Here is a 26796-nt window from a genome sequence, read left to right as displayed (position 1 = left end):
AGAAACTCTCCCAGCATTCTCAGCTCTTCCTGCCTTATCGACTATAGATAAAAATTATATAATCTTATCAAATTAGTGTATTGTCATCAGTCCTCAATAAATCTACAAAGTGTGAATGAAATCTGGCCATTTAAAATGGGTCAAAATCGCGCCTAATGCCCGGTTTACACTTTGTTAAGTTAACACTGCAGGTGATTAGTGCAGGTGTTTATTAATCAAGGTGTGAACGGAAGCGTGAAGTGATTAGTGTTAAGTGCGATTAGTGCTTATTGATTAGTGCGAGTGAATAGTATCAAGGTCTATTTTTGCTGTTAAGTGACCTCTCCCTTGTACTGTTCAGTTCGCCTGTACTAATCAGTGTGTAAACACGTGTGTGTTAAGTGCGCAGTGTCAAGTTCAAAGCGAAAATTAAGTGGAGGGAACAACATACTTTAAAATTCGTACAAGAATACATAAAGTATGAATGTTTATACAATGTAAAGTGCGCAGAATTTAAAAACAAACAGTTGAGAGATGCGGCCCTACCACTACTTTGAGCTTCTTCCTAAACACTGTGTAAACGGAGATGGAAAAGACTACTTAACATCATTTCACTTCACACTTCGCAAAGTGTAAACCGGCCTTAAAAGAGTCAGTTACAAACATACTAGTGAAGCTAACATAAAGCGTATAAAAATAAAACAATATATACTATAAACAAATATTTATTACACAGAAAAACAGACACGTCATAATATACTTACCCGAGTAATTTACAAAGTCACATGAACACAATTATCATACATCAATAATTACAAATGTCATTTGTTAAAGTTATTACGAGACCTAAATCATAGAACACATACAAGGAAGGTACTAGAAGTGACAGCCGCGTCAACGATGTCGCCTCACAGGTGACTTAAAGACCACCAGGGAATTACGCGGAACGGCGGAAGATACACAACGCGTAAATATAGTGTATTTCAGATCATTTATTTATTTTATTTAGGTGCCATCCATAAATTACATCGCATGAATTATGAATTTTATGATTTTGTGATTGTTCCTTGTCACACTTGTCACATTTGTGAGCACAGTGATCTTTCGCATTTAACATTTGGAAATTGATGAAGTTATTAAAACAGTTCTGAAATTATTGTTATTTCCATTTAAATTCTTTTTCAAACAAAACAACATTAAATCAAACAAAGGCATGATTTATTAACAAAATATAAAATAATAAACTAGAGACTTTAGCGTTGTAATTCTTAGATATAAAATACTATATTTTGAAAAACTGTGATGTCACAAATATTGGGACCACTCCCCGCCCCGTGTCACACTTCGTCACACCCTTCCTCCCCATGTGTCACATAATTTATGGACATTTTCAACATGATATCTGTCAACAAACAGACACCGAACGCTTTTTTTTCACAATAACTATACATTTTTGTTAATCAAACTATTGTCTACTTTTTAAACTTCTGTTTCCAAAACAAAAATATATTGCATAATTTAATAAAGTATGAAGTTCTCAATTTATTTGTATTACTATCATAAGCCTTCAAATATCCGAGGCGTCACAAGTGTAATATAAGGACATGTAGGCGACAGTCGTCTCGCTGTTCTATTACCATCTAATTTATAATTCTATAAACTACACTTACCTATTATTGAGATTATTCATAAGTTACCTTTACTAATATGGCCATATAGGAATACGACTCACCGGTCAGATGGCGACTGCCCTGCAAATTATTTTACTAGATTCATGACCTGGAAGTTAGTTATTATATACAAAAAAGAATGTACTTTCTAATTAATGCTCTTACAGTTTATTGTCTTATTAATAAATCGGCTATTTTATTAAACAGTATTGTCAAACATGTTCTGCATAAATTCAATTAATTCACCAAATTTTATGGACGTCGCGAGATTTGGTTAAGGAGTCAGAATAGAGAGTTGAATAAAGATACCTAGATTTCTGGATGATGCGCACCGGACTGTTGGCTCTGCGTTAGAGCGCTGAATTGAATTTGTATATCTATTATTTAACACAATAAGTGAAGGAGATCTCTTAAAAATATATCTTCCATTTTACTTTCAGGCACTTTAGGTGTATATTATACTTAAGAAGTTTTAAAGTTTAGACAATATTAAGTATTTATTGAAGTAGGCCCTATTTTGCGGAAATCCACTACACGAGGAGATATTCACTCGCCAAACTCTGGCAAAAGACATTAAATTTTCCTGACTTTACTTGACTGGTAATTTATTTTGTAAAGAACGAAAAACATGTTTATCTGAACTATTTTGGTTATCTCTGATACTCGATGGTTTTTTAAGTCTTGTGCCACAGTTTGGCGTTCGGATTTACATTCGGACATTCGGATAATATTAAGTATCTCTCACCAACACACACTGGCTTTACTTATATTACCGTCACAGACACTGCAACCTAAAAGACCTCGCTTGCATGAATTTTAGTACGATACAAAATCGCCAAGTGTGGGATCGGGAGAGGTCGGCTAGTTTTCATTGGATTGTTCCGACTTGTCAAAATTAGCAATAGTATTTTCTTTGATAAACGCGAGTGTAACACATTTAAATAAAACACTTTTAAACGATTAAAACGCGTGTTATTGTAACTGTGTTTTTGTCAGTAAATTTTGCCAAAAACCAACTGTCTACAGCAAATACCACCTCCGAGGTAACAAATGGTGGTAAACTTCATAATGACAACTATGACAAATACTATCTCAACTCCTGTCAACAACAGTCCCGAAACGTGCACTGAAAAGGTCACGAAACGTTGGGTTAGCTAAAATAATTATTAAAATGTAACTTTAACGCAAAATGTAACAACACAGTTACAGTTACAAGCGTTTTAATCCTATAAAAAGTGTTATTTAAACTTAGCAATGCCAGTAATAACTCATTAGTTATGGTCGATGCTCATTTACTAATATTTATAACCAAGTCGAATGAATTACTTTATAACGGAATTATAAGGAAGCATATTAATTGTTACACAAGTTATTTAATGTTGTTGAAATAGTTAATATCTCAATAAAGTGTAAATACAAAATCATCAAGTATTGAAATGTAAAATGTATGTATTTTGAATAAACTCTTCTTCTTCATTGAGTTTTTTTTAAATAAGCCAATCGAATATTTAGTAATCTCGCATTTTATTATATATTAGTAGATGTTGTAATACAATTTCCACACCATTAAACTGAACAATAGGACATTATAACGGTAGCATGGACAATGTTACCTCTGTGGCTCTCGGCGGTGGACTGAGAAACGTAAAGGGGCGGGGCCGGCTGTTATGCAATGTCACTGCCAAACCTGTGCTAAACCATATCCCCGGTAGCGGGTCGTCTTTAGGTTGAATTGTCTGTGATTACGGAGATTAAATATATGCAATTTTAACAGCACAAAAATAATAAAAACACTTTATAGTTATACATTAAATTTTTTTACAGTCATAATAAAATGCATAATACTATAGTATTTAATACACATTTAATATGTACATCAATGACACTACTATTATCATAACTTTATGTGCATATGTTAACAAGTGATATAGGTGTTACACATATTTTTTTATCCCGTATTTACATCTTCGAGGATAATTAAGGCAAAGGTAAGTACACCATACAGCCTAATATTATACATACATCAGTAGTGTAAAAAAACAACCTAATACTACTAGTTCCTAAGAGATACCAATAGATGGCGCTATTCGTATACTGTGTCGCGCTAGAGAGCTCAGTAGTTACTCAAGTATAAGAGTTTGCCTTGTAACATTCACACGGAAAGGCGTTTTGGCTCCCGGCCGAACACACTCGAAATACATACCACAGCACACTTTGAGCGCTTTCGCACTACGTCCGATCCTTACCCGTGAATACACGGGGGTAGTAGTGGTAGTAGTTAGTACTATTTCTATGGTATTTACGCACTAGATCCTTCCGACATCCGATTTCTTTCCGTTAACCGTTAGAAATAGTTCAACGACTGCACCGTACTTTATTTTCGCAGTATTTATCGGATTCGGATCGGACGTAGTGCGAAAGCGCTCTTAGGTTACGTGCAATCGGCTAGCATCGTGCCACACGCGATCTACTGGTCATTACACTCGCGTCATTATAATCACTGAATACCTGTCAAAAACGTCATCTGTGTACATTGGAGTTTTTATACCATCGCATTCTACAGTACAGTAGGTTTTTATATACAAGTCTAACGGCCGTTCCCATATATTCAGTCTATCTCTTACTCGAGATAAAAATCGTAACTTATCGACGGTAACTCACATTATCTGTGCACGCTGTCTGTCAATGGGACAACGTATAGCTTACCAGCGATATAAAGTTTGTATGGAAATTGCAATTCACGCATCCCAATATAAGGCGATAAGAATGACTTATCTGGTATATTGGGACAGCTTCAGATTATTGACAACTTATTTCTGACAGTAGAAGGTAGTAACTAATCTCTATCTGTAGATAGTATATTGGGAACAGTTGTTAGTAAACTTAATGGTCATTCTGAACATAGGCGAATGACCGCAACAGTGAGGGGCGGTTATTATTAATTTATTTACTATATTATTATATATGTATATTTAAGTTATTACTTAATATGTATTGTCTAACAACTGTATCATGGAGTTCTTACTTGCAGCAATGTTCGGAGCAGGTTGTATATCAGATGTATGAAAACAAAAATTTAACTCTTGTATAAAATGAAAATTGCACTGATCATGGGATATAAATCAATGTGGTCTTCAACTGTTTCAACCATCTGGAATAACCCACTAAAGATAAATTAGAAAAAAATAAAATGCATGGAAGCAGACAAAATGCCACAGCACTTGTTTACAGAGTGCAGGATTGTGGCCATACAATGGTCCCAGATCTATTAAACTTGTGACATGATAATATACGGGCGACCTAACGTCCATCTTATACTGAGCACTTTAGACTGCAATACACAGCGAGTGTTTGTCGAAACAATCAAATCGACTACCTTAGTATATAGAATCACCGCTGTTATTTCACAGATCTGCGAAGAAGTTGTCTTAAAAGCAATAAACATTATCTTAATTTTTCGTATTTTTTTTTATATTCCAAACTAAATCCTTCAACTTTTATTTCAAAAACTAACACTAAAAATTTTTTTTTGTAACTTGCACAAACTTAGACGATAGAATGATGAAATATTTATGACCAAAGATTCAAAATAAAAACCATCGATTTTTATGTTGCAGATAGCTCATTCTATGGCAATTTCTCTGACAGTTATATTTTTTATCTATGTACTACTTGTACAAGATCAAATTATAATATAATATATTATACTTTTACAATCTGCCACTTAATGTCCTTAAAGCCTCAATTCATTAATAACTAAATAGACATTGAAATACTTAAGTATTTGATTACAAACAACAAATAAATCCTAAGAACAGTGACTCAATGAACCCCCAGTTTAGTTATTTTAATTAAAAAAATACTGTACTGGGTTCAATCACAGGCTAAAATAATAATAATAAAAAATCGTATAAAAAAATTTAACCCATCATCTCCACAATTATTCATATCAAACTCCTCAGTGTCTCACATATCATTTCTCTTCATACTTCATTTGTAATACACATACATTACTTCAGTTTTGCACTATTACTTCATTTTTGCAGTTTTACTTCAGTTTTGCAGTTTTACTTCATTTTTGCACTTTTACTTCAGTTTTGCACTTTTACTTCAGTTTTGAGCTTTTACTTCAGTTTTGCACTATTACTTCAGTTTTGCACTTTTACTTCAGTTTTGCACTTTTACTTCAGTTTTGCACTATTACTTCATTTTTGCACTTTTACTTCAGTTTTGCACTTTTACTTCAGTTTTGTACTATCATCATAGTTTTTACTATAGCTTCGTTTGTCACGACCACTTCAGAGTGACACTTCATTGTCAATATCAAGGTGTATGGAAGGGTCTGCGGCTGCCAACTTGAGCAGGGTCTTCTTAATTCGCAACGCCGGAAGTCGCACGGACGGGTTCTGATGCCAGCATTCCTGCATCAGCTTACAAATGCCGACCATTGTCTGAAAAATTAAACAAGTCAAATGACAGCTTCGTTTTATGAGGGTATTCACAATTTTTTTGCTAGGCTATGTTTATTTTGGCCCTCTTAACTATATTTACTTAGTTTCTTTTTTCAGAAGTACTTTTATAAAACAATGGACTCTCACAATGCTATAATATGAATATGAAAATTAAATATTTTTACTTTGAATACGCATTAAAACTTTTAAATAATTGATTCACATAGTCATATGAATACATTTTGTTAAAATATCATACAGTAACATAAGAAAATTAAAAATTATAATATAATATTTGCAAGTTTAGTATGTACCTATGTAGTTTTTTTTATGAAATAAGGAATGAGACGGACAGGTCGTTCAGCTGATGGTAATTGATACGCCCTGTCCATTACATTGCAGCGCCGCTCAAGATTATTGAAAACCCCAAACAGTTTGAGCGGCACTACAACTGCGCTTGTCACCTTCAGATGTCACATAAAATGTCAAGTCTCATTTGCCCAGTAATTTCACTAGCTACGGCGCCCTACAGACCGAAACACAATTATGTTTAAATTAAGTGTTGTAATATTTAGATATGAAATATTATATGAGATAAAATGTGATGTTAAAAAATCCCTCCCTGCCCCCTTGTCACACAATAGCACACTATGTCAACTCCGTCTCTACCCTTTGGTTTGGAATTTAATTCCAGAAAAACGGTCCAAACCACAACCATATCGAAATTGAGTTTAGAACACAAAACTGGTCACGTGATTCATATTAACGGACTGAAGAAAAATGTTAGCCCTACTGCCACCCTTTAAATGACATCATGAATTAGTAGCCCAACCCACATGTATGGAATACACTAATATTTTATCAAACTTTAAAAACGAATTCCTTAAAATGTGACGATTGTGGCTTGGAACGTTTTTTAGTAACTACGTCCAAGTGTGACTTAATATTTTGAGTAATATCTAACATTATTTTGAGTCTGTAGTTACTTTGAAATAAAGTTTTATTATTATTAATAAATGGATGGCCCTTTAAGCTATGGCAACATAATATAACTGCTTCTATTGAGCAGTGTAGTAATGTAAGCAAAGGCTCTAAGGAATCATTGAGAGCAAAATTCAAAGAAATTAACATTTTGACTGTTGCTTCTCAATATATTCTTGATAATGTAATGTATGTTCATAGGCAAATAAGTGAATTTGCTAGAAACTGTCATAACCTAATAATATATAACATAATGTTAACATCAGGAATAGACATAAGCTTATAATGTCTACTATTCGGCTATGTCGAGTTAGTCTTTTGTGAGGCGATGAATATGCTTTTACAACAAGATCCCAGAAAATGTTCAAAACAAAAGTATCACGTTATTCAAAAGAATTGTTAAAAAACGTTTGTGTGGTTAAGGTTACTATAACATAAATGACTTTCTCAATGATACCAGAGATTGGGAATGGTGCGATTATTAAAGGCTATTAAATAATAAGTTTAATTGTACAAAGTTACTTTGTAAACATATTTTTTCGATGAAAAAAAAAAGCCCGCTGTGTTTGTTGCGCGATTTCTTCTCAGGTCTAAGGCATTCATTTTGGAATGGGTGATAGTTTTTTGATTTTCAATAAGTGATGTCACATTCTATTTTCAATAAAAATATTTGAATTTAGTTTTATATTTAATTTGAATATAGAGTTGAACAAAGCAAACAAGATTTTATAACGATACGCCACTCGAACGGTCGTAGGTTCGAGTCCCGCATCGTTCATAAAATTTTCTTTTTCAAATTTCATTTTTATATCTTAATATTACCCTCCCTACCCCTTACCGTGCGACATATATAGCAACATAATAGGCATGGTGTTACCGGGTGCGGATGGTCTGGCGGCGTGGGTCGCGCCTGTTCGGTGCACACGATCTTCCGCATCAGGTCGAAGGGCGGGTCAGCGGGCGCCAGCAGGCCGTAGGGCGGGGCGTGCGGGCGGGCGGGCGACACTCGCACGGCCACCTCCCACAGCACCAGCCCGAGCGCGTACACGTCGCACTTGCGGTACGACTCGAAGCACTGCACGTTCATACTGCACACACACAACCGTGTCTTTTTAGATTCAACTCTATTTTTTTTATGAAAATAGGGGACGAGACGAGCAGGACGCTCATCTGATGGTAATAACGCCCCACCCGGTACAATGCAGTGCCGCTCAGGATTCTAGAAAAACCCAAATATTCTGAGCGGCACTACAATTGCGCTCGTCACCTTGAGATGTTAAGACTCATTTGCCCAGTAATTTCACTATAGTGTGCGCGGAAGCGCTAGTCACTGTTTTGCCCTGTACTTTCCCAGGGGCGTAAAAAGAATAGGGGAGTCCCAGTCCCATGGGTGTCGTAAGAGGCGACTAAGGGCTTTTTAGAAGTGGGAGAGTCACGCTGCCGTCTTATGACGTCAGCACAATCGGGCCAGACTCGTCCGGGTTAATTACCACACTCACACAGAATACCGGCGTGAAATAGCGGCCTAGTGCCGCTATGTTTCGCATAGGTTAGTGTCGAGGACCGGAGGCCATCCCTTCCCCCGATCCCTTAACCTGATTCCTGCCGCCGAATTCCACCTTCGCACGACACGCCACTAGTTAGGATATCATCCCCACCATCTGGATGTGTGGCGGTCCTCCACAGTGCGGTTTTCAAGGAGCTTTCTCCCTCGTACTACAAAGCTGAGGAATGAACTTCCTTGTGCGGTGTTTCCGGGACGATACGACATGGATACCTTCAAAAAGAGCGCGTACACCTTCCTCAAAGGCCGGCAACGCTCAAAGGTATGTGAGCGGCAGGGCAGGGGAGGTAGACAAACGTCAAACTAACTCAGTCTGCCGTCAACCATATATATCGTGTGCGTCTCGACAATCGCCCCCTCCTCCGTCTCATCATCTCGCTTCCGCGCGCACTACAGCTACAGCGCCCTTCAGACCGAAACACAGTAATATTAAAACATTACTGCTTCACGGCAGAAATAGGCGCCATTGTGGTACCCATAATCTTCCTAGCCGGCTTCCAGTGCAAAGGAGCCTCCCACTGGTGAAACAACTCTAAAACAAGTTCAAACTTTTATTGAAGTGAAAACTTCTTAAGCCGCGTTGGGCACTTTTTGGATGGTGATAATCTTATGGGTTCGCGTCACCGACATGCTCTTGACTGGTGAATGCGATAAATAAATAGTTAAATATATACACACATTATATAGTTAGACACTTTTTGGATGAGTGAAATCTCGTGAGTTCGCATGTCCGAAATGCTAATACCAGCATATCTGCTACAGCTGACATATTGTGCAACATTAGTACTGTGTATATCTTATAAGTGAAATTGAATGAGGCATTCATTTTGGAATGGGTGGTAGTTTTTTTGACTTTCAATAAGTGATGTCACATCCTATTTTGAATAATTATATGTATATTATACTGTGCATTGTTCAAATAGTTCTTTCATTTGATTATATTATTCAAAATAATTTTTAAAAATAAAAGAAATTAATAATTTAACTGTTTTTAATCATTATAAAATTACGAATTTTAATAATTGAAATTCGAAGTTTTCACTTCAATCTCTACAACTGCAATTTTTTTTATAAGACACTTTTTTTTTAAATCTACGACGACCATTTTGGAATTTGACATCTTGGTGTTTATTTATTTATTACTATTGCACAACAACACTCACACCAGGGGAGTGCATATCATATAGCCAATTAGGCAGTGCCTATCTCGTTATGAACCTAAATAAATATAGCTATACATAATAGTGTTAAAGTTCCTTTAGTTTATTTGGTTCCATTATTTTATAACCTAACTTCTATTTAACAGCCACTCATACAATTTTTCCTTACTCTAGGATACTAAATACTCAACTACGACTAGTTAGATACACACTGCCTATATTTCTAGAAAACTAATGCACGCCCCTGACTTACACTAAGCGATATTATTAGACTAATGACTGCTCTGTTTTGTTTGTAAAACTGTGTGTCTTTATCTATTCTTGACAAATTGAACAGTAGTATGAGTAGAGTGTATGTCTTTATCCATTCTTGACAAATTGAACAGTAGTATGAGTAGAGTGTATGTCTTTATCCATTCTTGACAAATTGAACAGTAGTATGAGTAGAGTGTATGTCTTTATTCATTCTTGACAAATTGAACAGTAGTTTGAGTAGAGTGTATGTCTTTATCCATTCTTGACAAATTGAACAGTAGTATGAGTAGAGTGTATGTCTTTATCCATTCTTGACAAATTGAACAGTAGTATGAGTAGAGTGTATGTCTTTATTCATTCTTGACAAATTGAACAGTAGTTTGAGTAGAGTGTATGTCTTTATCCATTCTTGACAAATTGAACAGTAGTATGAGTAGAGTGTATGTCTTTATTCATTCTTGACAAATTGAACAGTAGTTTGAGTAGAGTGTATGTCTTTATCCATTCTTGACAAATTGAACAGTAGTATGAGTAGAGTGTATGTCTTTATCCATTCTTGACAAATTGAACAGTAGTATGAGTAGACTGTATGTCTTTATCCATTCTTGACAAATTGAAAAATAGTATGAGCAGAGTGTATGTCTTTATCCATTCTTGACAAATTGAACAGTAGTATGAGTAGAGTGTATGTCTTTATCCATTCTTGACAAATTGAATAGTAGTATGAGTAGAGTGTATGTCTTTATTCATTCTTGACAAATTGAACAGTAGTTTGAGTAGAGTGTATGTCTTTATCCATCCTTGACAAATTGAACAGTAGTATGACTAGAGTGTATGTCTTTATCCATTCTTGACAAATTGAACAATAGTATGAGTAGAGTGTATGTCTTTATCCATTCTTGACAAATTGAACAGTAGTATGAGTAGAGTGTATGTCTTTATTCATTCTTGACAAATTGAACAGTAGTTTGAGTAGAGTGTATGTCTTTATCCATTCTTGACAAATTGAACAGTAGTATGAGTAGACTGTATGTCTTTATCCATTCTTGACAAATTGAAAAATAGTATGAGCAGAGTGTATGTCTTTATCCATTCTTGACAAATTGAACAGTAGTATGAGTAGAGTGTATGTCTTTATCCATTCTTGACAAATTGAATAGTAGTATGAGTAGAGTGTATGTCTTTATCCATTCTTGACAAATTGAACAGTAGTATGAGTAGAGTGTATGTCTTTATCCATTCTTGACAAATTGAATAGTAGTATGAGTAGAGTGTATGTCTTTATCCATTCTTGACAAATTGAACAGTAGTATGAGTAGAGTGTATGTCTTTATCCATTCTTGACAAATTGAACAGTAGTATGAGTAGAGTGTATGTCTTTATCCATTCTTGACAAATTGAATAGTAGTATGAGTAGAGTGTATGTCTTTATCCATTCTTGACAAATTGAATAGTAGTATGAGTAGAGTGTATGTCTTTATCCATTCTTGACAAATTGAACAGTAGTATGAGTAGAGTGTATGTCTTTATCCATTCTTGACAAATTGAACAGTAGTATGAGTAGAGTGTATGTCTTTATCCATTCTTGACAAATTGAACAGTAGTATGAGTAGAGTGTATGTCTTTATCCATTCTTGACAAATTGAACAGTAGTATGAGTAGAGTGTATGTCTTTATCCATTCTTGACAAATTGAACAGTAGTATGAGTAGACTGTATGTCTTTATCCATTCTTGACAAATCGAACAATAGTATGAGTAAAGTGTCAAATTGAACAATAGTATGACTAGAGTGTATGTCTTTATCCATCCTTGACAAATTGAACAGTAGTATGACTAGAGTGTATGTCTTTATCCATTCTTGACAAATTGAACAGTAGTATGACTAGAGTGTATGTCTTTATCCATTCTTGACAAATTGAACAATAGTATGAGTAGAGTGTATGTCTTTATCCATTCTTGACAAATTGAACAGAAGTATGAGTAGACTGTATGTCTTTATCCATTCTTGACAAATCGAACAATAGTATGAGTAAAGTGTCAAATTGAACAATAGTATGACTAGAGTGTATGTCTTTATCCATCCTTGACAAATTGAACAGTAGTATGACTAGAGTGTATGTCTTTATCCATTCTTGACAAATTGAAAAATAATATGAGCAGAGTGTATGTCTTTATCCATTCTTGACAAATTGAACAGTAGTATGAGTAGAGTGTATGTCTTTATCCATTCTTGACAAATTGAATAGTAGTATGAGTAGAGTGTATGTCTTTATCCATTCTTGACAAATTGAACAGTAGTATGAGTAGAGTGTATGTCTTTATCCATTCTTGACAAATTGAATAGTAGTATGAGTAGAGTGTATGTCTTTATCCATTCTTGACAAATTGAACAGTAGTATGAGTAGAGTGTATGTCTTTATCCATTCTTGACAAATTGAATAGTAGTATGAGTAGAGTGTATGTCTTTATCCATTCTTGACAAATTAAACAGGAGTATGAGTAGAGTGTATGTCTTTATCCATTCTTGACAAATTGAATAGTAGTATGAGTAGAGTGTATGTCTTTATCCATTCTTGATAAATTAAACAGTAGTATGAGTAGAGTGTATGTCTTTATCCATTCTTGACAAATTGAATAGTAGTATGAGTAGAGTGTATGTCTTTATCCATTCTTGACAAATTGAACAGTAGTATGAGTAGAGTGTGTGTCTTTATCCATTCTTGACAAATTGAACAGTAGTATGAGTAGACTGTATGTCTTTATCCATTCTTGACAAATCGAACAATAGTATGAGTAAAGTGTCAAATTGAACAATAGTATGACTAGAGTGTATGTCTTTATCCATCCTTGACAAATTGAACAGTAGTATGACTAGAGTGTATGTCTTTATCCATTCTTGACAAATTGAACAATAGTATGAGTAGAGTGTATGTCTTTATCCATTCTTGACAAATTGAACAGTAGTATGAGTAGAGTGTATGTCTTTATCCATTCTTGACAAATTGAACAGTAGTATGACTAGAGTGTATGTCTTTATCCATTCTTGACAAATTGAACAGTAGTATGAGTAGAGTGTATGTCTTTATCCATTCTTGACAAATTGAACAGTAGTATGAGTAGAGTGTATGTCTTTATCCATTCTTGACAAATTGAACAGTAGTATGAGTAGAGTGTATGTCTTTATCCATTCTTGACAAATTGAACAGTAGTATGAGTAGACTGTATGTCTTTATCCATTCTTGACAAATCGAACAATAGTATGAGTAAAGTGTCAAATTGAACAATAGTATGACTAGAGTGTATGTCTTTATCCATCCTTGACAAATTGAACAGTAGTATGAGTAGAGTGTATGTCTTTATCCATTCTTGACAAATTGAACAATAGTATGAGTAGACTGTATGTCTTTATCCATTCTTGACAAATCGAACAATAGTATGAGTAAAGTGTCAAATTGAACAATAGTATGACTAGAGTGTATGTCTTTATCCATCCTTGACAAATTGAACAGTAGTATGAGTAGAGTGTATGTCTTTATCCATTCTTGACAAATTGAACAGTAGTATGAGTAGAGTGTATGTCTTTATCCATTCTTGACAAATTGAACAGTAGTATGAGTAGAGTGTATGTCTTTATCCATTCTTGACAAATTGAACAGTAGTATGAGTAGAGTGTATGTCTTTATCCATTCTTGACAAATTGAACAGTAGTATGAGTAGCGTGTATGTCTTTATCCATTCTTGACAAATTGAACAGTAGTATGAGTAGAGTGTATGTCTTTATCCATTCTTGACAAATTGAACAGTAGTATGAGTAGAGTGTATGTCTTTATCCATTCTTGACAAATTGAACAGTAGTATGAGTAGAGTGTATGTCTTTATCCATTCTTGACAAATTGAACAGTAGTATGAGTAGAGTGTATGTCTTTATCCATTCTTGACAAATTGAACAGTAGTATACAAAATACAAATACAAATTTTTATTTTCTTTAGCAAGTATGTACATAAATTAATATTCATGATTGGAGCCTCCTTTTAAGCACTATAGCGCCTGTGTTAGAAGACTCCGCTCTTCCATAGCTTATTAATATTTATCACATTATTTACAGACAATCAAACTCTAACTACTAAGAAGTATATCTAAAAAGTATGTATAGTAAGAAATAAGGTGTGTGCATTGGGTGTGTTGTGACTGATAAGTAAGGTGTGAGAGGTATTATGAAGTGTGTGTGATTCAATCTGTATTTGTGATCAAATGAATGAATGTTAAATTAATATGATTGTTTTAAAAGTTCTTCAGTTTCTGTATAAGTGAGTGAATTATATTAAATTGAACAGTAGTATGAGTAGAGTGTATGTCTTTATCCATTCTTGACTAGTTGAACAGTAGTATGAGTAGAGTGTATGTGGGAAGTGAGCACCTCTGGTCCAGCATCTCGGGGCTCATGTACCGCTTGGTGCCCTGACGCGCACCTGCCGGGATGCCCTCGGCCACGTGGCGCCTCGTCACCGCCAGCCCCAGGTCCGCGATGCAGCACTCGCCGTCCGCCTTCACCAGGATGTTCTTGGACTTGATGTCGCGGTGCGCTATCGCCGGCTTACCCTGACAACACCCGTACTTGTTAAGTAAAATAATAATCATATTATAACGCACTTACACGCAAATTATCTAGCCACATAACCAATGACATTCTATACATATGGACCTATCATTTGCAGTCTGACAGTGGAACAGCAAAAGTGTGCTTAAAGACAATGTAAGCACACTTTTCTCCTTAGTCGTGTGTCAATCACCAAGTCTAAGTGTGCGATAAAAAAGTGCCCAAATAATACGTCTTGAAGTTGTGTGACTTATCACCGGTAAGTTTATTTAATTCGTATAAGATGGGTTGGCAAAAAGCGTAAATAATTCAATAAAATGAATATTTTTTCACTAAATATGGTACAACTATTGACACATCCCTTTCTCTTCCGCTTGTTAGAATGAGACAGATGAGAGGATGCGACAACTAATTACAATTGATACTTATTTACACCGCAGATCTGTAAAAGCTATTTTTTTCAGCTTTTTCCGTACACGAGATAAATAATGTTACCTTAACTTATTAGATCCAAATACATTAAGAGCGTTAGGGAGTAACGAATATACGCACAAACCAATAAATAAACACATAAACTTTCAACTTTATAATATGAGTGTGATTTTTGATTAAAAACGTATAAATCCTCAGAGTGGACAGTTTTTAAACAGAAAATAGGGACAGACTGATAAATGTAAAACTTATAGCAACCAAAAATTACCTAATATGCAAATATTGGGGTTGAGCAGGTTATCAACTGTAAAGTGGATCCTGTAGATGAAGCCACAACCTGAGAGTTGAACAAAGCAAACAGAATTTTACAAAGAGGTGGTACTCGAACGGTTAGCTCAGTTGGTGAGTGCACCGGCACGGAACACCGGAGGTCGTGGGTTCGAATCCCGCATCGTTCATAAAATTATGTTTTTCAAAATTTATTTGTGCATAATCCTAGAAGTGAGGGTTATCACTTTAAAAACATAACATATTGTTATAACAACCATTTTTTTCGTCTGGGCTTATAAAAATAACTAACTGCTACTCCACTGATGTCACTGTCCAAATCCGGTTCTAAATTCAAAATACGCCGCTTAAACTGAATAAGTGTTTACATTGCTGCCTATTGACCAATACTGTTTTAAACAACTGGAGTAAACGCATAAATGTATAGACATAGCAGTCGAAGCTAAATATTGTGTCCTTTTGTGTCACGTGCCATATTTCGGCTTTGATTTTGTATGTAGTGCATTGTCCATATGTATTGAACGTCATTGCACATAACGATATAATATTTATACAATATATTAAGACGAAGATTAATCTCGAATGATTTTGAACAGTGTAGTAAATCAGTTATGTCATATAACATCGACTTCGATCAAATGCCTATATTTAAAAAGACCAATAAAATACCATTGGAAGGGAGGTTGGTACCTGTGTGCCGTGTATGTCTGTGTGTAGATGCAGCAATCCGTTGACGATGGAGAGACACGCCAGCATCATCTGCTGCCTGGTGAGTGTGTTCCTGCTGAGGTGCTCGTACAGAGATCCCAGCGGGTGAAAGTGCGTTATTAGCCAGAGCTGGAAATACAATGTCAAATTAAGTCAATCTAGTCGCTTTTAATTGTGGTTTATTATCACCTCAGGATGCTACTGAGACACTTTTCAGAAAGTTGCCCTGTGCTTCTCCGAGGCATCAAATGAATATGGAAGTCCTAGGCACAAGGTTGTCGTAAAGACTAAGAGCATTTACCAGTGGGAGGCTCCTTTGCACAGGATGCCGTCTAGGCTATGAGCACCACACCGGAGTCTTTTTGGGCGCCGTAGCCTAGTATCCCAAAAAACGCCAAAATAGCGCATAATTGAAACCATTTCTTGACGGTTTACATAAAGCTTATATTTTTACAAAAATAATTATAATATATCTACAGAATATGAGAAGAAAATTTAGTTTTTCTTTACATTTCCATTTTTTAGGAACAGTGTGAAAAAAAATCACCAAAATACCCCTAACTTTTACAGTTGGAGATAAAAAATTACGAAAACTTATTAATTGTACACCAATACTATTTAATATAACATAGTCTTGTTAGTTTTGTAAAGAAAATTGTTTTATGTTCTGAATTAAAACTATGGCGATCTTGTGCGAGAGATGTAACCTAGCTCCGCTCGATCCCGAGGCTTAACTCGCCGCTCAGAATTATTGGGTTTTTCAAGAATCCTAACCGACACAGCATTGTAATGGGCAGGGCGTATCAATTACCATCAGCTGAACGTTATCTTCTTCTTCCTTATTGTCATAAATAATAAATAAAAGAAAGTAGATGTATGAACACTATTGTTGAAACTATTGCCAATTCTTTTCAGTATCTGCACATAATTCTGATAAATAATGATAATTTGACCATTTAAAATTGTTTTTCTATTCATTTGAATAAATTTAATCAAGATCATCGCAAATGCAGCCAAACACACATTGTCTTATTTTATATCTAGACTTTTTATTTTTAAATAGATCGACACTCGTTACAAGAATAGAAATTTATTTATTTTTTTAGGCAATCCAAACAGATTATCTTAATTTCGAACCTAGAGTGTTAATTTAACTACATTTCAATCTTATTGCAATCCATTGCAATCCTACAGGGTCACATAGCTTGGATAAGATTTTATTTATGGCGCGCGAAGTATTTATTTATTTACTAGCTGTCCCGACAGACGTTGTACTGTAGATAGTAAAAAAACAACTGTTTTATATTTCAAAACATCAAAACTTATTTCGTAAATATGCTCCCTGTTGTTAGAATGAAATTGTTTCACAGCGGAACTGTCAAACCGTGCGTCACTAAATTCTCTCATAGAAAATATGTCCATACAAAACAAATATTGAAAATAAAAAATATTTATGGGTCCCAAATCGAAATAAAAACTACCCTATCTCTCAAGTTGGACCAAACTGCACTCCATGAAGTAATCACCATTAAAATCCGTTCATTAGTTTAGGAGTCCATTGAGGACAAACATTGTGACACGAGATTTATATATATTAAGATTAGGATTTCCAACAACAAGTACACTAATACAACGATACAAATAAATTAATGCTAAGTGTCTTATCACTTACAGAAAATCACAGCATGCACAGAATTTTACTTAATTAAGATAACAACACACTTATGTTTTAATTGCATACATAAAATAGTAGTAGTATTTATCGTACATTAACAACAATATTCTTAATCTATTCAAATATTTTACTTAATTTAGTAAAAAATAAAGAAAATCTCGAAGCGAAAACATCTATATCTAATTTGGCTCTTCATTATTCCTACCATTCCTACAACAAAAACCGGATTTGCAAATCGCCAGTACAGCAACCTCTCAGCCATGCTTTATAATAGGGTAAACAAAGAAATATATATCCATTCAAAACAATATTGAAAGTAAAACAATGCTAGTGAGTTGGATAAATTCACTCACTTATACAGAAACTGAAGAACTTTTAAAACAATCATATTAATTTAACATTCATTCATTTGATCACAAATACACATTGAATCACACACACTTCATAATACCTCTCACACCTTACTTATCACTCACAACACACCCAATGCGCACACCTTACACACCTTATTTCTTACTATACATACTTTTTAGATATACTTCTTAGTAGTTAGAGTTTGATTGTCTGTAAATAATTTAATAAATATTAATAAGCTATGGCAGAGCGGAGTCTTCTAACACAGGCGCTATAGTGCTTAAAAGAAGGCTCGAATCATGAATATTAATTTATGTACATACTTGCTAAAGAAAATAAACATTCTGTATTCTGTATTTGTATTATACGAGCCACACATTCTTATAATTGGGTTATAGTACGAGGTGTTATTTGAACAAAAAGGTTTTGATCTTCGGCCCATTTGCCTAATATTTATGTTCATCTGGATGACCTACATCATTCATGTAGATTAGACGATTCAAGATGGACGAAAAGAGTTACGGAATGGATACCATGGGAAGGCTCTAGACAAAGAGGAAGACAAAAGAGGAGATGGAGTGATATTTTTACTCAAAGAGTTGCACCAGTCTGGATGAGAAGAGTCACAGATAGAGCGTATTGGAAAGTATAGGGGAATCCTTAGCCGTAGAGGCACCTATTACTTAATTTATCTATTATAGTTAACTTAGGTAGTAATAATTAATATTTAATTCAATATCTAATTTAATTTTAAGTAATTTTGTGTAAAATTGTGAAAGTAGTAGAAATAAATACATTTTTATTTAATGTTTATCTCAGATAGCAAATAAAGTCAAATTTAGGCCACAATTGTTTTTATAGCAATCAATTATTTAATAGTTTTCAAAAGAGGTATGAATGTCGGTAAGTAAACTTCTTTTGCACCGCCTGCCTCTATTCAAATCAAATCAAAATCACTTTATTCATGTGGGAAATGACACTTATGAATGTCAAAAAAAAATTTTTTTTCTTATTGAATCTACTGCCACTTCCTAAAGCTAATGAGAAGAAGTAGCAAGAGACTCACTCTAGAGTCTCCCTATTAGAGTTGGAGATACTGACCTGGGTGCAGCTGTTCCGGCTGGTCATGTCGCTGCCCACGTAGGCAAGGATATTGTCGTGTCGCAGTAGCACCGTGCTGTAGATCTCCGTCTCCCGCCGCCAACTGTCCTCGTCCCGGGAGAAGAAGATTTTGACGGCGACGCTGTCGGCGTACCACGAGCCGCGCCACACCTCACCGTATCGACCCTGAGGATTCACCAATCATCATAAAAGGCATTAATTTTCTCAAAATTGATTCCTATAGAATTCTTTTTGATGTAATTTCTAACATACTAGACACTGCTACCGCTACGGAAACAAATAGCGCTCTGAGAGAGAAGAAGCTGCGCAAGAAACTCAGCCCAGCATTCTTTATTTTTTTGCGCTTTTTTAATGAAATATTATTGCTATAAAATAATCATAATCTAGTCCCAGGCTGTTGGACCACTTAGATATTCAGCAGTGGAGTAGTAGGATTTACGATAGAGCCATTTTTTAATGAAACATTTAAATTTATTTATAGATAATTCCTGAACTGTGGCTGGGACTTTATTACAAAAGTGTATACAATTACCCTTGAAGCTATTATGTATTTCAAACACATTGTTACTGCTTTGTGCACGGAATACTAGTTAAGTTAGCAATTTTCTGTTGAGTTCAATGACGTTTTATACAATATAATTATAGACAAATCACGTCAATCAAATCAAATCAAAATCAGTTTATTCACGTAGGTCACGGAAATGACCTGAGTAAAAAAAAAAATCTTATTGAATCTACCGCTACTTCGTAAAGGGTTGAGCTAATGAGAAGAAGTAGCAAGAAACTCATTGCCACTCTTTTATATCAAGATTTACATTTACATCGATTTACAAATCATTTCAATTACAATATAATATGTAAAATGATGCAACAAACACACTCAAACGTCAAATAGTCAAAGTCTTACACTAGTAAGCCAAAAAAGTAAATGTAAATTAAACTAAAAGTTATTGAGTACTGTAGCTGCATCATCCACATACACCATAAATAAATAAAGGTATTCTGTGAGCATTTTATAAGCGATTATAAATAAATAATCATGTATATATAAAAACAAGGCCGAAATATGGAACATGCCCACTACCATTACACCATAGCTTCGACTGCCACATCTATACATTGCCGCATTTACTCCAGTTGTTTAAAATGATCGTGGTCTTTAAGCAGCAATGTATAACATTCATTCACTTCAGGTATAGTTCGGACAGTCACAGTTGACACTCGACTATGGAGAAAAGTGTGCTTATATTGTCTTTAAGCACACTTTTGCTGTTTAGACTGCGAATGATATGTCCTGATATGTATATAGAACGTCATTGTTTGAGTCACAAGATGTTCTTAGCAACTTTTGAGCCTTTTTAATAAAATAATTGTAACTGTTTTTTAAACTCGTTTTTGAGTTAAAAGTAACATTTTCATTAATATGTAATTTAACCCGAGGTTTCTAGACCTTTCCAGATCACGTTTTCTCTCCCTATCTCTGTCTTTCTCGAGATATATATCTCTCTATTTATAATAATATATCTAATATATAAAATTCTTGTGTTATGGTGTTAAACTTTGAACTCCTCCGAAACGGCTTGACCGATTCTCATGAAATTTTGAGTGCATATTGGGTATAAATCTTAAGGGTGGTCCACACGAATTTTTTTATTTTTTATTTTTTTTTACACATTTTTTAAATTTGTTTGATTATGAGTCAGCATTAAAAAATACATACAACTTAAAATTTTCACCCATCTATGATCAACAGTTACTTTTGTATCGCGATTTTAATATCGGCAATACAACGTTTGCTGGGTCAGCTAGTATTATTTATATATAATGAAATGATCTTTGTTTGAGGCTCAATCACGCCTAAACCACAGATCGTATCGACATGAAACTACCACTATTCAATGCGAAATTTATCCTAGATGGTTTATGGCTACCTATTTTTTTATTGTATTTGTAATAAGATGAATAAAATTTAATTTATTTCGGAACGGCTAGTTCTCCTATAAGTCGAAAACTCGAGTTTTTTGACGTCTCCCTTGATGTTCGTCTTATAGAGGTTCTACTGTATTTGCGAGTTTATTTATGTTTGAAGTATTTACGTTATGTTCATCACTATTTGCGTCGGGAGTATATCCTGCATACATCGTCCCGAAATTCCTTATGGGGCGATGCGGAGGGGAACGCTAATCGGCAAAAAACGTCCGGAACGTAAGACTTGAAGTTTGTCAACCCTCTTCATGTACGTCGAAGCGCTTCGTATCTAATTAATGCAACATGAATAACGTCATAACAAATAAAATAATACATTTTATATATAAAAAAAAAACGTAGATGAATTATACACATACAAGTGGTTGTATTTGTTGTTTTTGTGGAAAAACAAGTGTTGCTTATATGTGAAATGTTTTAAATAAATTTTTATTTGTTTACTTGTATAGTATTTGGTGACTTTATACAATTATCAATCACCAATTCTGTCACTGTATCACTGTATTCAATTCATTTTCTATTATTTAAAATGTTTTCATATTTTTTTATAAATTATTGTAAATTTCATATTTTTTTCAATAAAAAAATCCTAAAAAAAATGTACACCCGAATAATTATTTTCTTTATACCTCGAATAGAACTTAAAATTAATATTTTTATAATAAGAAACTTCGTTCCTATCCAGTGTCCCACGACACCAAACGGTTTTTGTTTAGTGAATAGTTACCTTTTTTTATGGAATAGGAGGACAAACGAGCGTACGGGTCACCTGGTGTTAAGTGATCACCGCCGCCCACATTCTCTTTCAACACCAGAGGAATCAGAAGAGGGTTGCCGGCCTTTAAGGAAGGTGTACGCGCTTTTTTTGAAGGTACCCATGTCGTATCGTCCCGGAAACACCGCACATGGAAGCTCATTCCACAGCTTTGTAGTACGTGGAAGAAAGGTCCTTGAAAACCGCACTGTGGAGGACCAAGACCATTCCCTGGCTCCAAGCCGCGTTACCTTTCCGATCCTCTCGATGAGCGTGACTTGCTTAGCGAGGGTTCGCTGCACCATGAGCGGCAGCCCGGAGCCCGATCCCGAGCTGACGGACGTGTCCAGGTACTCCCGTAAGGTGGAGTCTCCGGCTGGCACCGCTCGCACCGCATTCTGCGACCCTTCCACACCTGACACAGTACCATACCATAAACACTCACCCCCTTATTCTTAATGGTCCGCTAACTTTAAACAGCCGCTAAGGAGTGTTTTTTCTCATTATGACTTAGGTCAATAGAAGAAGACAGAGTGAGAATTAGCAACGCTTTAATTTAGCAGACTATTATGAATAAGGGGGTTAGATAATTTGTACGTAGTTTTAGTAGATGCCGGCTATATTATGGGTACCACAACGGCGCCTATTTCTGCCTGTGAAGCAGTAATGTGTTTCGCTCTGAAGGGCGCCATAGCTAGAGAATATACTGGGCAAATGAGACTTAACATGTTATGTCTCAAGGTGACGAGTGTAGATTTAGTGCCATTCAGGACATTTGGGGGTTTTTCAAGAATCCTGAGCGACACTGCATTGTAATGGGCAGGGCGTAACAATTCCTATCAGCTGAACGTCCTACTCGTCTTATCCCGTATTTTCATTAAAAAAATAGTTCCTGAAAACGTTCCAAGCCACAAAACATCAGATTTTAAGGAATTCGTGTTTAAAGTTTAATAAATATTAGTGTATTCCATACATGTGGGTTGGACTACTAAGTCATGATATCATTTAAAGAGTGACAGTAAAACTGCCATTATTTGTCAGCCGTTAATATGAATCACGTGACCAGTTTTGTGTTCATAAGTTCATAACTTAATTTCGACATGATTGATTGACGTTTTTCTGGAATTACATTACTGTGAAATCGTCGAAAAAATTTGAGATTGATAGTTTTTTTTTTATGAAAGTAACAGATATATACGACGTTAAGTCTCAATTGCCCAGTAATTTCACTAGCTACGGCACCCTTCAAACCGAAAGACACTAATGCTTAAACATTACTTTTTCACGGCAGAAATAAGAACCATGCCAAGCGGAATCCGTGCAAAGCCTCTCACTGGTGTACACTGATATAGTTACGCTGTTACGGTGAGCACGGATTAGTTAACATTATTACCTTCATAGAAGGCGCTTGTGAGTGGTGAGTTGTAGACATTGTTGGTGAAGTAGTTGGGATCCATTCCCAGCTTCTGAGCTGCTTGCGACACCCGTAACCTGCAAACAAGATCTACCGTTATATTTTTTTTTTATTTATCATTTCAATTTGCATCTAAAAAAACCACAAAGGTTAACAACTAATGCTAATAACACTTAATAATACGTCACAACTCACAACTTATGCTATAAATTAAATGAACACAGTGAAAATATTTTAAAAGACTTAAAAACGAATTAATACAACTTATAAATATGACTTAGCAGGTTCAAATTCTCTTAGCTTCTATAATTTATGCAATAGGTATTCCTTTATTCTATAATTAAAGTTTTTAGTATTTAAATTTTGCCGCTCAATGAAGGGCAGCTCATTTAGCAAGCGAGGTATTAGGTAATCGGCAGTTCGTTCGCCGTACACGTTGCAGGAATTGATAATTTTAAACGTTATTTTTAAAAGGTAATATTAAGTATTTTTTTATTTATTTATTTATTATATTACATATACCGATATAAAACTAGGTCAAATTAGCATCTAAAAAAACCACAAAGGTTAACAACTAATGCTAATAACACTTAATAATACGTCACAACTCACAACTTATGCTATAAATTAAATGAACACAGTGAAAATATTTTAAAAGACTTAAAAACGAATAAATAGAACTTATAAATATGACTTAGCAGGTTAAAAATTCTCTTAGCTGCTATAATTTCTGCAATAGGTAATCCTTTATTCTATAATTAATGTTTTTAGTATTTAAATTGTGCCACTCAATGAAGGGCAGCTCATTTAGCAATTGAGGATCTAGTCCTTGAAAGCATAAGAGTCATCAGCTCCAGTTCAGTTTTAGAGAACATAAAGTAGTCAGTTCGTTTTGTTGCCGGCATTACATGCAGGTTCCCTAATTATTATCCTACTAATATTATAAATGTGAAAGTTTGTATTTCTGGATGTATGTTTGAACTTCTTTAACGCAAAATCTACCGAATAGATTTTGATGAAACTTAACAGTAATATAGCTAACACACCAGAATAACATATAGGCTATAATTTATAAAACTATAGTGTGAATTATCCAAAATATAAAAGAAATGTGATTGTTACTAATGAATACAACTAGCGCCATCTCTTATCAACTAGCAAGCACAAGATCAATACAATTTATATGGCAAAACAACGTTTGCCGGGTCAGCTAGTCAATAATAAATTAAAATGTAAAAATATAAGATAATATTGTTAATCTCTCTATAGAACATCTAGTTGAGATAGCTTGTATAGAACTAGAGAAATTTATTATTGTAAGTGTATGCCCCCCCACTGCATCATATGAACAATTCCAACATAGAATGGAGGAGGTACTATCAAGCCTATTCTATTCTTTTCTTCCAACTGTGGCTTCTGTGGAAGACACACCACAGATTTGCCAGTATCAAGTTAAATTAGACTACCAAGCTTTGAGTATCTATCTCCTAAGTTTAAAGGTAATGAGCGGTGTTAAGATTACATAAAGTTTTATTAAAAGGCATAAAAGGGATTTATTTTCTCAAAATTGATTCCCTTAGAATTCTTTTTGATGTCATTTCTAATAACTACTAGATACTACTACCGCTTCGGAAACAAATGGCGTTCTGAGAGAGAAGAAGCGGCGCAAGAAACTCTCCCAGCATTCTTTTTTTTTTGCGCTCTTTTCAATAAAAATTTACAATATTGTACAGTCATTTCTATCGCTATAAAATAATCACAATCTAGTCCCAGGCTGTCCGATCATTTAGATATTCAGCAGTGGGGTAATAGGATTTACGACAGAGCCATTTTTTATAAAACATTTAAATTTATTTATAGATAATGCCTGAACAGTGGCTGGGACTTTATTGTAGAAGTGTATACATTTACCCTTAAAGCTATTATGTATCTTATGAAGCCTACTAGAATTAGTTACAAGCGATCCCTTATTTCTAGTGTTATAATAATGAAAATCACTATTAAGAGTAACAAATTTTCATAAATGTACTGACAATGAACAAGTGAAGTGAAGTAAAAATAAGTGAAGTATCATCAGCAAACAATACAATCTCATGGCTATCATCTACCACAAACGGTAGATCGTTAATATATATATGAAACAAGAAAGGACCGAGAATAGAACCCTGTGGAACACCTATTCCCACAGGTTTACCCGAAGACCGTTTGCCATTTACATCGACTATCTGAACTCTTTCGCTTAAATCTGATTTTAACAGATTTAGGGCTCTATTTTTCACTCCATAATGCTTTAGTTTTAGGAGTAGTTTCATGGTGGACGCAGTCAAATGCTTTTGACAAATCACAAAAAATGCCCAATGCATCCTGTGACTCTTCCCAGGCGTTAAGGATGTGCTCAATGAGTCTAGTACCCGCATTAATTGTTGATAAGCCCCTAGTGAAACCAAACTGATTTTTGTTCATTAATTTACAAAAATGCATTTGTAGCTGTTGAAGCAAAAGTTTTTCAAAAATTTTACTAAAAACAGGCAGCACTGAAATAGGTCTGAAATTAGCAGGGTCAAAAGAACTGCCCGATTTAAACAAAGGTATAACTTTGCTGTATTTCATGAGGTCAGGGAACACACCCTCATCTATGCATTCATTAAATATTATTGCTAATTCAGGTGCTATAGTGTCAAGTATGTATTTTACAATATTAGTCGAATGGCCCCATAGGTCTTTTGTATTTTTTAGGTTAATTAATTTGAAGATTTTTATTATATCGCTACCTGTAACATACTTAAATTTCAAATCAGTGGAAGATACTGGTACGTGTAATTTAAGCATATCATATGCTGCTTTTGGCGAAGAGTTAAGGTCTTTGGTCGTGACAATCGGGATTTCGGAGAAGTATTTATCAAATTCATTTGCAATTTCTATTTCCGAATTTATAACGCGATTATTAATATTTAAACAGATAGAGGTGTTACGGCAATTCGATCTACCAGTTTCATTGTTAATTACACTCCAAGTCGCTTTTACTTTATTATTACTGTTTTTAATTTTATCTGCAATGAAACGTGTTTTCGCTTCATGACAAACTACTTTAAGGAGCTTGGAGTATTTTTTACATATATTTTAAATTCTTCACTATTATTGTAATGTTTCTCATAATAAAGGTCATATAAGCGTTTACGACTTTTGTGGATACCCAGTGTTGCCCAATCATTAAAACAATGTTTGTTGTTTACTGTCACCATTACTGGAGTAAAAATATAATGTATACTAAATATGTAAGTATAATCGTCACCTTTTTTGGTCTGACATTGTCCAATCTTGTATTTACTTTTATAAGTTGCCCACTATGGTCGGACTGAAGGTATACACTTACAATAATAAATTGCTCTAGTTCTATACAAGCT

General features: G+C 34.6%; 1 protein-coding gene across 1 annotated transcript in view; it reads right to left on the bottom strand.

The window, feature by feature from the left end:
* Nucleotides 1-688: 688 nt before the first annotated feature.
* The window catches only part of LOC126969985 (activin receptor type-1), a 33413-nt gene continuing 7305 nt past the window's right edge, over nt 689-26796 (bottom strand). The window contains exons 5-11 of the mRNA XM_050815643.1: nt 23372-23469; nt 22230-22393; nt 19218-19403; nt 16070-16216; nt 14480-14661; nt 7959-8169; nt 689-6100 (exon numbers count right to left, since the gene is read on the bottom strand). Coding sequence (XP_050671600.1) covers nt 5948-6100; nt 7959-8169; nt 14480-14661; nt 16070-16216; nt 19218-19403; nt 22230-22393; nt 23372-23469 — 1141 coding nt within the window. The 3' untranslated portion in view covers nt 689-5947. The remainder of the gene's footprint in view (nt 6101-7958; nt 8170-14479; nt 14662-16069; nt 16217-19217; nt 19404-22229; nt 22394-23371; nt 23470-26796) is intronic.

The sequence above is a fragment of the Leptidea sinapis genome, chromosome 19, assembly GCF_905404315.1.
Source record: "Leptidea sinapis chromosome 19, ilLepSina1.1, whole genome shotgun sequence".
Lineage (NCBI taxonomy): Eukaryota > Metazoa > Arthropoda > Insecta > Lepidoptera > Pieridae > Leptidea > Leptidea sinapis.
Note: the sequence above shows the minus strand (reverse complement) of the source record. Positions and strands in the feature narration are given on the sequence as shown.